The sequence below is a fragment of the Mesocricetus auratus genome, unplaced genomic scaffold (genome assembly GCF_017639785.1).
Source record: "Mesocricetus auratus isolate SY011 unplaced genomic scaffold, BCM_Maur_2.0 Super-Scaffold_100006, whole genome shotgun sequence".
Classification (NCBI taxonomy): domain Eukaryota; kingdom Metazoa; phylum Chordata; class Mammalia; order Rodentia; family Cricetidae; genus Mesocricetus; species Mesocricetus auratus.
Window position 1 is genome coordinate 29,215,580 of NW_024429190.1, and position 14,342 is coordinate 29,229,921.

The following is a 14,342-nucleotide window of genomic DNA, read 5'->3' on the forward strand; positions in this document are numbered from 1 at the left end:
ATTTGTGTAACCCAGATCTCTTGATTCAGCCTTAGCCCCACAACTAGTACTACCAAAAATATCTATTATTCCACATGCCATCTCCCCCAGAAACCCTCGGCCTCCTCCTGCAGGTCCATTTAATCTGGGTGTCTTTCTTTGACCCTGTCTGACCTGCAGAATGTGATTCAGAGTTTTCTTCAAAGTGTTCTGTACATGGACCTATCACAGGGCTTTGCATTTTCCAGATCCTATCACACATGTAAGTTTAAGGCTTTCAGGGAATACATTTCATCTCTGCATTCTAGTACTGTGACTGATGCCTGGCAACAGAATTCCAGCATAAATTTCATTAAAAAAATAGACTGCCAATTCTGGGAACACCCAAATACATAGCAATATTATTTACTGTATAGGTTAATATTACTACTCTGTATAAGGCCTGTATAGACTTAAATGTTATGTGTGACCCTGTGAAGCCCACATCACTTAGTAGTAAACCTTGTGATTATAACACTTCTGTTCTTTGCTTCCTCAGCTTAGCATCTTAAAAAATAACACCCTTCATTGAAGAAAGGCAATTGTGTCCTAGAATGATATTTAACTCTAATCTTTGAAGATGAGGTAAACTAACATGCTTTCCATAATTAATACATAATGCAAGCAAAGTGGAATTTAGGAGTACACCATGAAGAAGTGACTTAAATTTTTAATTCTATACAGTAAGCCTCAGCATTGCCTTTCTCTGTTCTCAAATATTTACTAGCATACTCTGTCATCTAATAATGATGGATAAATGTTTCCAATGAATGGTTGTTGAGTAGTATCTTCAAAACAATTCCTAAAACCATTAGGAAATAAATCAGTGAAGGCTAAAGTCACAACTGTCACTGCTGGGTTCTATAGTTCTATTCTGATGATATTCATAAAAAGCCACTATCTCCTGCTGAGGGATTTGGGAATAAATGGAGCTGCTTAAAACTGTATTATTTCTAACAATTAATTTCCACAGTTCAATCTCTTCATTGTAATAATTGTAGATTTTTCATTGTTCGTGTTTATTCAGAGAGATGAACTGTGATTCTGAAAGTATTAGTTTGGTTTTTTGAATGACTAATTTTCATTTGAGAAATATATTTACAACTTTAATTTAACTAGGAGAGTTTGTGTGGATTAGCAACCAATACTGTACTTTAATTATATCAGAAGCACGCATATTTGCTACCTCCCAGATTCAACATTCAGATGGGTGGCCCTACTGACTGCATCTCCACAGAAAATGGAATTTATTTTCTACCTCCTGTGGGGAGGAGTTCTACATTCTACATCTGTGAATACTGCTGAATTTTGCAGTGTTCATTTTCTTTTTCCATGTTTCTCAATTCCTGGCTCTGAACTTTCCTCATTTTATACTTGTATTCCAACATTTTCTTCCCTACAGCCACCAAATGGAGAAAATGCACCTGTGCTCCAGAAGTCCCCACCTCTCACTTCAACAGGATGAGTTAACTATGAGGGCAAAGTTGCAAACAGTTACAAACCTATAACAAAGTACAGATAGACAGTGCATTGCAGCACAAAGAGCCTCAGCTGTAATTACAGGGAGTTCATGGAGATGAATGAAAAGAAGTGAGAGGTTTTGGAATTCTTCAAAGATATGGTTGATTTTCACAAGGACTCAGACAACTAGATAAGGTATACTAGTGTTTTTACGATAAAGGATTGACTCTACAAAATTAGCTTTAAAATTGTGGGGATGCTCTGTTTAATTTAGAAATCCCTATACTGTTTTGAAATGCCTCTGCTTTTGCTAGAACATTATTTAAACTGGCAATAAGAGAAATGGGCGCCCTCAATTCCTTTATCGCTTTCTTTAAACAGAAGTTATTACTCATTTAATACTCTCCAAGCTCCCAAATCATATTTGGTGTATAAAAAACCAGCATGTTTCTCTTCCTATATTCCCTACACTGTAGAAGATTTTAAAAAAATTAAATGGCATGATCTTTTAATGTAATTAAGTGGTAGACAACAAATGTTATATTGGAAAAAGTAGGTAGAAATAAATAGAAACTAACAGCAGAACAGGTGTAGATTTTTGAGACCATATTTGTTTGTTTGTTTTGTTTTTGTAGTTTAATTCTGCAAGACCCCAAAGCGGGGGAAAAAGCCAAACTTACTGTCACTGTGTGGTTTCACACACAAAGGAACTGCATCCTAGCAACAGGAAATCATCTCACTTTTAGCCATGTGACACACTTCATCCTTAACTCCAACATGGGAATGGGTATTTTAAAAGATAAATAATTTGTCATTTCTTTCCTCTTTCAATTATGAATACAGAGGGCATATTCAGTAACTATCTTCTGTATAAAAGGTATGATCCCTGAAGGCAGAATCTGTTTTATAAGCCTGATACCTGATAGCTTCTGAACAAAGATTTGAGGAATAAACTTCACTTTATCATCGTGAGATGTCTGTAAGGTGCTATTATACATCAATTTTACCATTGCATACGGAAAAACCAAACAAAAATAAAACAAAATATAATCAAAGGAAGAGTTGCATTAGACCCAATGGCTTTTATCTGATAACAATTTTTTTTATTTAAGTCAAAATTTCCCTAAGTCAGAGTGCTCTCCCAACTGAGCTAACTTGTCCTCAGAACAGTATCTAAGAGGGTTATCTCAAGGATGCCTGTTGGCCAGGACTGCATTGTTGTGTTAAGTTGCCTGCAGGGGTGAGACCAAGAAGACCAGAGTATCATTTTATCCACAACTCCACTGAGTTGGAGTACGCTAAAAGATCTATTTTGGGGATCCCCATGATGTTAGCAAGTCATTAATTCAACATATTTCTGGAGCATTTGCCAAACACAACATGGATAAAGATATGAAGCAGAACAGGTCTGAAGTAATTTCTCATGGTATCTAAGTAAAAATTCATTAATGTACAAAACTTTAAAACCTGATATAAAGTCAATTGAAGATACCCATTCTTCAATATAGATAGGTTTAATATCTAAATTGCTATATTCACAAAATATTACCACAAACCTCATGGAGTCACTTGACAGATGTATAATCGTTTGTGAAAAAAAACTCATTTGAGGATATTCTTAGGGATATCTTGACATGTATAGCACCATAAAAATTATTTGGGGACATTCTTAGCAATTCTTTAACATGCGTAATATAATCTGTGTATCATAATACAAAGAATACATGGTGTGGATAGTCTGTAAACTATAGCAGATATTGTATCATTCAAATCTTATTTTGATTCCCATTTTGGCTTCAATAATATCACTCTTAAAGAAAATGCTTCATTCAAAGCTTTTGGAAACTATTAACACACATTGACATCTGAAGATAAAAGTCTACTTTCCTCCCAAGTCATTGTTTAAAGACCTATAAAAATGCCAGTTCTAATTCCCTAAAGACTTTTATTCACTATTCATGAACAGATGGCACCTAAATGCAAGAAGGGGATGTTTTCTTAAGCCAATACAAATTTGATGTAACACAAAAGTTACAAAATGTTGAAATGTTTTGATTGCTCACTTTTACTAAATAAATAATTAGATGGAATACAAGGAGGTGACTTCTCAAAGGTTAATAATATGTCCCAAAGGTATATAAAGTGACAGTTTGGTCCAGTGATCCAGCTATTTAATCACACTGGCTGGGTTCACTCCCAGGAATAAAAAAAAATGCCTTCAGCATGGGCATGATGGTCAAATGCACAACATGGATAATTCGATATTTATATTCCTGATCAAATGGCTCTTTATAATGTTAGAATGTATAAGGAACTGTTGTGTTTTAACATGGGCTTTCTACTTACTCAATTTCCAAACACTGTACATGCACTTGCATACAGATCAGCCATGGGAAAGAGGTTTGGCATGAAGGGAGATAGCCACTGCCACTGGGGTAAAGGACAGGACTTTATCTCTTTCAGCCTTCTCTCCCAACACAGACTGATTCTCCCTGTGAATGCTGATATGAGAGAGAAAATAGAACCAAAGAAATGAATGTGTGTTCACTGAACAAGGTCTCAGCAGTTTGATTTTTTTCCATTCTTTTCTATGATTACTGTTACAATGGGAGGCACAGTTATTGGATGAGCTTAGTAACAATGATAACAAAAAAGATAGCAAACATGGTAGTGCAGATGCATAAACAACGGGATGGAAAAGGACAACCTCTGTAACAAACTCAGGGACAACCAAAGTCACATTTCAGAATGAACATTTAACTAATTTTGCACTGTCTGATTAATTTTGGGTAACTGGGAAGGGACTAGAGGCAACACTATTCACTGGGAGTCTGCTGGACTACTGACCTTGGGCATGCTAGATTTGGAAGATATAAAGGACAAGGGAGAATCATATTAAACATATACAAGACAATGCTGACTACTACTTTAAACACACAGAAATCACAGAATATCTACTCAAGCCTTCTCCACAAACAATCTACACTCTCCTAGCTACAGATGCTCTGAGACAACTGATCTTGATGCTATATCTGTAGAATAGAGAGGTCAGGAAACTAAAGAATGCTACTTCCAAAAGAGAAAGCAACCAAATATAAATTTAAATTCAAGTTTTTTCATAGGTCTATCATTGGGGCAATAGGATTTAAAATCAGTAAATATCCTTTAGGCATTTACTAGTTTGTGAATCGTTGTGTAAATATTAACTAGAAGGATAAACATGAGTACCCTATGTATGGTATATGCTAATGAGGAACTACAATTTAATAGCTACAAATGATGTAAAATGCCAAGTTTATTCTGCTTCACTTGGATTCATAACAAAATAAAAGGTAAGTTACATAAGCAAAGCAAAAGCACGATTCTTCGTAGTGGGGAGCAGGGGCAAAGCAGTGGAGTTGCATGAGGAGGAAACTCCACGGGACATAGGTCTGGGTAGATTACAGAGAGCCAATCACCAAGAAATATCAGAGCAGGAAGTTAATACTAAACAGTGGGAAAACACAAAGCATGCTTGGGAGCTGGGTATCAGCTATAACAAAGCATAGATCTGGCAGAACTGACTAACTAAAGGAGATAATGTGGAGGGAAAAAAGATGGTCACCTTATCCTGAGAGCCTTTACTGTCAATCTAAAACTACCACACGTTTCCTTCTAAAAGCAGAATCAAAGGAAGGTACTAAAACATATCCTCCAGGATAATAAGACTTAAAGCAGGAGTTAGGAAATATAATTGACATTAAATGGTAGATGGTAATGAAAGAGTATGCAAGCATACCAGCCTGGAAATTATTATATTGATGAACATACTATTAGGTAGTTGAGAGGAAACTAAGGTAAGAAACATAAATAGATTCAACAGAGATAAAGGCCCATAGAGTAGGGTCTGTGTAAATCATTTTCAAACTGGATGTCTCAAATAAGGGTGGCCCCATTTGAACAATAACCTGTTTTTAAAGGATAGAAAGTGGTTTTCCTAGTGCACTTTTTGTTTTTAATTTACAATGCTAGTAAAATCTACTAATGGGTCTGAAATCCTAGTAATGAAAACGTCTGTCATTCTAGCACTTGAGAAGAGCACTGGACTACATCGTGCACAAGGAGACTTGCATACCACAGGAGAAATTAAAATTGCTGTTTGCTTAAGAGAAGAGTAAACACATGAAAGATAATTGAAACAGAACTTGCTGAAAGTTGAATAGAATGTACAAAAGAAAAGAAGTAAGGGTCGTAAAAAGAGTTGCCAGGAACTCGAGACGGGTAGGGAAATTCAGTTCCATAGACAGCCATGGAGAAGAATACAGTCATTATCAGCTGTTGAAACAGTATATGTGAGGCCTCAAACTAGGTGCTAGGAAATTAAGTGATAACCAGGAATTGATGTCTTGGCTGTCTCAGGGATCATAGTCAGTCAAAGAACCATTTGTGAGCAGAGGCATTCGGACCTATAACCAAATGAGTGATTTTGAAAAATAAATGGGTGATGCAGTGTTCAAGGGTGAATAAATTTGTAGCAAAGGGCTCAGTTGAATAACCTTAAGACATCTCTGACAATAGTAAAGGCCTATTAAACAAATATTACTCATATCTTTATCTCTTCTCTGTTTTCCCTCTCCCTGTCTCTCTCTGACTCCCTCCTTTCTCTTTCACACACACACACACACACACACACACACACACACACACATATCTGCTGGAAATGGTCCCTAAGGAGGAGAGCTATTGGGTAAACAAGTCAATGTGCTATGAAATATTGAAAAGCAATATTATCCACAAGTTATGAAAAGCATCAAGGACAAGGAAAACAAAATGACAAAAAAAATGAGGAAGAAATATTGTGTATTATCCAGAAATATATTTTCAAAACAAACAAACCACTATCCGCTCTAAAGTTCTTCAGAAATCTTGAACACATATTTTATCTTGCATGGCTCATTAATGTCCAAAACAGCTATGTCCTTACCTTAAGAATGAGCATGTAAATATCAACCAGAAAAGAAAACAAATTGTGGCATATAAGGAAAACCAATGGATATCTCTGAATTGTAAACTTCACAATATGTATTGTGTACTGCTTTTCATCTGTGTGACATAAAGAAGGTAGAATATCTCACACAATGAAAAGCTTTTCCAAGGTTCAGAATAAATGGATGTTTGACTATTACTCATGGGGAATTGCTAATTTGACTTTCCTTGAACCTTAATAAACACAAAACTTCAGCTAAAGCCACAAACATCCATCAAGTTATGATTCAAAATTCCAGCCATTTTTCTCACTACTATTGAAACATGTTATTTTCCTCCACACTTTTACTGTAGATTACATCAGATAACATCTGCCATCCCTGAGTTAGATGACACAAATTAAGGACACCATGAATAATTTCATAGGGTTTTTTTCCTCTGACCTTCTTTCTGATTCTTTTAAATATGTGATTGAAACCCCTCCACCCCTCTCTCACATACACTGGTAGTAGAATTATGTTGGATTTTTATAACCAGGTATCAAAATAACGGGACTAGATGATACAATATAGATGGTATTTTTACAGTCTTTGAGAATGACACGGGATCTCATGAGTGTTGAACTCAAAGGCTAACATGCCTTACACCATCAGTATTCTATGGTCTGTAGTACTCACACTATCAACTGCAATGACCTCAAAGGTGATGCATGGATACACACTACATGACTTTATGTGTTGAAAAGTGTGGGGATGAAAGTTTAAGTAGCATAATTAAACTCTTAAGCCACCATATCTGAGGTCTTCCCACTTTTTGCCACATCAAAGGGGAGGGTCTATTTCACCTTTCCACGGAGCATTTTTCAAAGTTTTGCCTCCAGATGAAGTCATAATACACATGCACACATATGAAAGAGAGAAATTTCTACAATTCAAATTTTACCTCTCTTCCTAGATTTTTCTATCAGATAATCGTGTTAGCATTGGGTGGATTGTTTTATGATTCTCTAGTCCATGAGTGTATATTCAGGGGGCAAACCATTACACTCCACTTATTGGAGAGGAAACAAGAGGTTGGGGCTATTATTTTAAACCAAAACCTTTTAAATTGACAGTCACCCATTTTCCCCCTGATGATTACAAAATTGAGCACAGATAAACAAAATGCTAAACTATGTTTAGTCACCTCTGTATTACCTTTAGAACAGTGGCAACAAGAACAAAAGTGACACTTCAACTATCTTTTTCTTTTAGTCTTAACATCACACATTAATTACCTAAAAGTTTCTGCACGAAACTAAACAAACAAGTGTTAAGTTTTCACTTTGATCCTCATCTTACTCAAGATGTAATCAACATCTTTCTACTCTCCAAGAAATCATTACTGTTGATGCTAGAGATGATAGCATACTTTCTGCTTTTAATATTTTAATTGTTTCATATTCCTCAGGTATGATTTTGTTTGTGTCTCTCATTTACAGGACACTAGACCTGGAGTGGACGTGTAAATTGAATCCCCATCTGATAGACTAGGCCCAGATAAAGAGCTGTTCTTACCAAGGAGGCAAACATAAGCCACCAGCTCTAGAAACTGTGCCTGCACAACCTGTCCCAGGAGCCTTTAGTGCACAGATCTCCTGAGTGAGAGTGAGCTGATAACCCCATTCACAACAGGAGAAACTGCAACGATTGTTTCTTTACACTCAACCTACAATCAGCTGCTTACACTTGAAGTGACATTCTGACAAAAACAAAGGACAAACTTAAGTCTGTTAAATGTGTATATCTTCCATATACTCTTCCGGGTATACTGGGTCATAATAGGTAGGCACTTGCTACTCTGAGAAAACACTATCAGGGATCAAATTTGGGGTGTCAGTGGTAGTGGTCATATTCGTTTTCTATGAAGAACCAAGATTCTAAAATTCCACACTCAAATGAACCAAGTGCCCTCCTAGTTACAAGGAGCTTGTCTATCAGAGTGAAGGTACTCAAAGATGTCCCTTTCTTGTGCCCATGCATTTCTGAGTGCTGGACTCAGTTGTACGGGTGGCTCTGTTTCCTCGAGTAATAAAGAGTCTGCATGGGGGAAAAAGCATACTTTTTACAAATTTATAGCCCTTGAGGCCATATTCTGACCCTGTAAAGTCAAATGACACAGTAGCTCCATGTGACTCCTTACATTATATAATCTTCCTCACTCACATTCTCCAAAACCACTTTGATCCTATTTAGGGTCCTCTAAAAAAATCTGAACACATCAAAGCCATCTAAAAACAAACTGGTAACCCAAGATGGTCTGTGGGAGGACATCAATTCTGCCTTAACTCCTGCTAAACTCAGAGAACAGTTCCTATCCCTTCCTGTTTCCCTGAGAGTCACACTCCTTGCACAGTACCCAGTACCTTTCCAAGGCTGTACTATATAAAAATTAGTTCCAAGTGTCACTGAGGACTGTTTTCTCCGAACACACTAAACTGAAGGTAGCAATAGAACAAGACAAGCGCGCCTGCAAAAGGCTCTGACGTGGGCAACATCCCTCTGTGTGTTACCCAGGGGATCAAAATAGAGTTCTAGTGAAGTGTTGGGGAGCATCAGGGAAGTGTGGAGGGGGTGGATCAACACCATTTTGGCTCATTTATCCCCAGGTGTTAGGGGAAGGAAGTGTGCCTGTGAAAGGCATCTGGTAAAAGCAAACACAACCTCGGAAATTTTCAGGGAAGGCAAAAAGTACGCACGGGATCGCGACGGATCCTGTCACCAGCGAGTTTCAAACATACTTCAAGCATGTTTTTTCCCCTCCTAGACCCTGCCATGCACCCTCATTCCTTGGCTCCCCCATGCTCCCACTCCCACCTCCCTTTCCCAATCAGGTCTGGGTCCGCACTCTCTTTCATGCAGCGATGGCAACAAGCCCCATCCCCGGGGCGGGGGGCCAGAGTGGAAGGGGCACGCGATCATAGCAAGGGAAGGACAGTGCCAGCAGGGCGCCCGCTCGCAAGCCCATCTCATCCTACCGCCTGTGGAGCTCGCCTCCTCCAGCTGAGCCGAGATGCTTTCCACCCTTCTTACGTTCATCTTGGGGGACGCTGGATGCGAGAGAGACACTCTTAGAGTCCACTGGCCGAGGGGCGTCTGGCGATGGGTCTGGCAATGGTGCGCACAGCCGCTCTGTCCTGGGCAAACAAGGCGCTGAGAGCTTGGAGGCAGCGGTGGCGGGCAGGGGCGCGGAGTCGCTGCAGGTGCGAGCGGAGACCGGCTGGGGGCGCCGGGGGCTCTGTGCCTCGCTGAGTGGCAGGGATGCGCGGGTGGTGGGGGCCGGGACATCCAGGGCTGAGAAGCCTGGACGCTGTACCGCCAGACAGAGCAAGGCGCCCCCCCCCCCGCCCCTGGCACGATTGGCACCGCCTCTGCCACCTGCTGCCAAGTCACCGAAGGAGAAAGTGGAGGAAGCCACAGCGCCTCAGGTGACAGAGCATATGCACCCAAAAAGAGAACCGAAGTGGATTAAGCTTAAGCAGGGTTCCTTTCCAGATTTTCTTGGGACCCCTTTTTGCATTGTGTAAAAGCCAGGCTCTAGGCTGGCTCAAGACAAGATGAAGCTCTGGCAAAGAAACATACTGCCGGCCAGGGTCCTGAGGGGGTCAGATGCTGGCCTGCAGAGTAAGAAGCTGGGTTCGAAGGACATCAGAAGGCAAGTGCAAGGAGATGCCCTTCTCAGGAACCAGGCAGAGTGCCAGCAACTCCTAGACAGGATACTTCCCAAGCACAACTCAGTCATGAGACTGGGAGAGAGGATGAAGAAAGTGACTTTACTGACTAGACAGAGCCAAGGTGAACCACAGCCCTTTGCACCGGCCAGCTGAACTGTCTAGGAGACATTTCCCACGAGCTCCTTCTTCAAAGGGATGTTTCACTGGAGGTGGCTCCGTTGGAAGGCATGGCTGTGATTCCATGAGAATCCATCACCCAGAGCTGCTTGTCTTTCTAAGCTCACCAAGGCCAGCAAGGGCTGGAAGGCAGAGACAACCCAATAAACCACTTGTGACCATGGTTACTGTTGGAGAGAGAGTCGAGCATTAAAACACAGACATCTCTGCCCCAGGAGTGAAGTCTACCGTGCCTCTTCTGAAACCGGTCGAGCTGACCGGTTCTGTGGGCCAGTAAAGCAAATTAGCATTTGTTCACACTCTCAGCTGCAATGTCAATTGACCCGGACACACGTGAAGTAGTTTCTAAGTGTTTGAAAGCCATTCTTTCTTCCTGCACCCACCTGGTTACAAACGCCATGAAACCTTGCTCCTTTTTCCAGTTAGGATTTAATTGTCAGTTGTCCTTCCTTTCACCCCGAGTTCCATAAGTGTCTCGCTTGAAGCCTGAGGTGCTGCGTTCCACACTCGTGGTTGAGAAGACAATTCCTACTCATCCATTACCTCCATTCAAATGCTACTTCCAATAATTTAAACTCACTAGACTTTATCCAAACTAGTTACATGAGCTGTCGGCTGGAATCTATTGTATAGGTCTGTTGTGATTTAAGCAAACCAGTGGAAGTAAGGACAAAAGTAGCTTCATTCAGGACACAGGAATGAAAGCAGTTGAGAAGACAATTCCTACTCATCCATTACCTCCATTCAAATGCTACTTCCAATAATTTAAACTCACTAGACTTTATCCAAACTAGTTACATGAGCTGTCGGCTGGAATCTATTGTATAGGTCTGTTGTGATTTAAGCAAACCAGTGGAAGTAAGGACAAAAGTAGCTTCATTCAGGACACAGGAATGAAAGCAGTTGTGATGGCAGCATGTTTCCGAACACTGAGGAGGCTGCTGTGACTAGAACGGAGAGGACAGAGAATGGGATGGGAGAACCAGAGAATTAGATCACCTGCAGTATAAACATCTATTGGGTCAAGCATATAAAATTCTAAGTAGTGTAATCCCCTTGATTTCTCCTAAGAAGCCTCCTCTCTGTCCTGCCTAGTCAAGACTACTATTTCATTCTGGTCATGTGGTATCCTCATACTTCAGTAATCTCAAAGGAAGCCTCCAACTAGGAATCCTTGCCAGAAACAACCACAACTCTTAATTCTGCAGATCACAAAAGTCTCTTCAGCTGTAAACTCCAGTATTTTCTCTCTACTGACTTCTAAAACTACCTTCAAGTGTAGGTTTGGGCCCAGCTGGCTGAGCTGGAATCTAATTGTGTGTGCAGTGCAAACAACTTAACCTTTCTCAACTCAAAAATGTATGAAACAGCAGTGCTGGCCTCGATAAACTTCTAGCAAATATTAAATGAGACAGAATACATGGTGTGCTTTGGATGGTTCTGGAACCTAGTAAGAGTTCAGTGAGAGGCACTATAAAGAGTTCTCATCATCACCACTATCATTACCATCACCACATTGTACCCTGATGAAATCAAAGAGGATTTACAAAAAAAAAGGGCACCACCTTGTTCTAAAACAGATTTGCCCTCCTTATTTATATCATGAGAAATCTGCATCTCCTTTGCCATCTGTAAAATTCAAAGAATGTTGTGTGTGTGTGTGTGTGTGTGTGTGTGTGTGTGTGTGTGTTATTATACAAACTGAACAATACACTTCTCAAGACCTGTTAGTGAGGGTTAGTCCTCTTGGGTCCCTCTGTGTTGTATCTCTGGACAAACTATAAATAAGGCAGCAAAATCAAATAAAGTAGACACTATACTGGAGAAGTTGCAATATATTAAGCCTCTAAATTATTTGTGTAGGATCTTGGTTACTATAATGTTCATGTTTGATGTCTTTATATGAACTCTTAGTCTCTGACCAAATGACACAGGAAATTTCTCCTATGCTGCCACTGATTTTAAATTTATTTCATTTTATGTGTATGAGAGTTTTGCATGCATGTATGTCTATGTATCTCAGGTATGCCTGGCACCAATGGAGTTCAGAAAAGACTGTCAGATCCTCTGAAAACTGACATGGAATTACAGACAGTTGTGATCTTCCCTGTAAGTGCTGGTATTGGAGTCTGCATCCACTGCAAATGTAGCTAGTGTTCTAACCACTGAGAAATCTCTCCAGTTCTGTTTGTTTCTCTACTGATATTTTCTAATATTTAGCATTAGAGGTCTGGAGCTAACTGTCCTGTTCATTCCATCCTTCCTTGACTCTTCAACTACCCCAGTTACAGAAAATATTCATCCTCTGAAGCTCTAGCCATCATGGCTAATCTTCCAAATGCAGGCTATGCACAAAGATTACTCTTTTATACTGCCAACTGCTGATTCCTCTTCATGCTGCATGTGTCTTAGTCCATGGTCCCTTCTGGGATCATATAAAAAGCAGATGCAAAAAATCCTAAGTAAACTGTGTACCAGCCATTAACCTCAGATTTTTATCAGCACTGCTTACAAAACTCTATTGGGCCATACCTATTTTTTCTGGAATGTCATCAACCATTTCTCAGTTTCAATTCTGCATCTGTTAAAAAGGGGAATCTGAGGATCAAATAAGATAATAAAAATGAGATCTATTTATAAACCAATGAATATTACCAGAGTATCCAGGATTACTTTATTGTGCTCTGAACTGTTATTGCCTATGAATTACTGGTATTTCTGGAAGGCCCCTACATCAGCACCAGGAATTACACAATAATAGTAAAACTTAGAGCATTTAATGTTGATTGGGTGCTTACTATGTACCGTGCTCTCTATTAAAAACTCTATATCCCTCTATCACTTCCCACTAGGAAGGAATGTATTATACAGCTATTTTATGTTGATTTAAAAACAAGACTGAAATTCAGACATTAAGTGGCCCAAGATCAGTCAGCTCTGAAGAAACACAGTTAAGATTTGATGCTACATTCATCTCTTGACAAACCTGGAGTTGTCAGTCACTTCCAGATGATCCTCAGACTTTAATATCTATAAGAATCACACAGGTATTTGGTGTAAAAACTGCTCTCCTCCAGTCTTGTTTACGGAGTCATTGAGTTGGGAAAGAAGTCTAAGGCTGTCCCTTACATTAATATATTTTTATCTTTGAAAGCAGTTTTAAATGCTTAGGAAAATATACAGAAAATTACAGTACCTTTCTCAGAACTTTCTTTCCTATGTTTTTCCAATACTATCTTGAGGTTTCTCTGTGACAATTCATAGCTGATAGGCCAACAACATAGTGCATTTTACAAAAGTCCATAATTTATTTAGGACTTGGGAATTTATGGAAAAGAGATATTTCTCAGAGAGAAAGCCAGGTGAGGATAAAGTACCTTTTCACAGATAGAATTACTCTTCACAGCTTGCACAGATTATAGAGCTGTAGGATAATAAACTACTGTTGTTTTAACTACACAGCCTGAGATTTTTGTTGTTGTTGTTGTTGTTATGACAGCCAAGTGTAACACACTTCAACAAATCACAAAAGCATAGCCTGAGATACTGAGCTTTCATCCTCATCTAGGATCCTATCAGAAATTCACAGTGGGGATCTGACTTAGACTTCATGAATCAGTATCCATATCATTTACCAACACCCTCAGGCCCTTCCAGGTACCAGAGGACAATGGAGAAGGAGCCATTCAACAGGGGTCATGCTATGTGACCCTAGGGTTCCTCTGGAGCCCAGTGGGTGGGAGTTGTTATAAAAACCCTAATCAGTTCACTGAACTTGACCTTGGCAAACCAAACCTGTTTTCCTCTTGTGTAAGCCCCTATTCAAATGAATGAAACTGTCTATTGCCTATTAGTGTTTAAGTAACAAGGATTCCCAAACTATGACTACACATGTCAAATTCAAATTCTTATATTTCTATGATTTCTCAACATTCAAATAATCAGGTAATCTATGCTGAGATTCTCACATTAAAGAAACTACCAATGTACTATGGGAACAAAGATGAAG

At 39.5% G+C, this 14,342-nt stretch overlaps 1 protein-coding gene across 2 annotated transcripts in view; it reads right to left on the minus strand.

Moving 5' to 3' along the window:
• The window catches only part of Kcnip4 (potassium voltage-gated channel interacting protein 4), a 1,120,502-nt gene extending 1,110,710 nt beyond the window's left edge, over positions 1 to 9,792 (minus strand). For both annotated transcript variants that reach the window (XM_005068787.4, XM_005068783.4), the window contains exon 1: positions 9,461 to 9,792. In XM_005068787.4, the coding sequence (XP_005068844.2) occupies positions 9,461 to 9,770 (310 nt within the window). In that variant the 5' untranslated portion in view covers positions 9,771 to 9,792. The remainder of the gene's footprint in view (positions 1 to 9,460) is intronic.
• Between the last annotated feature and the right edge of the window lie 4,550 nt (positions 9,793 to 14,342).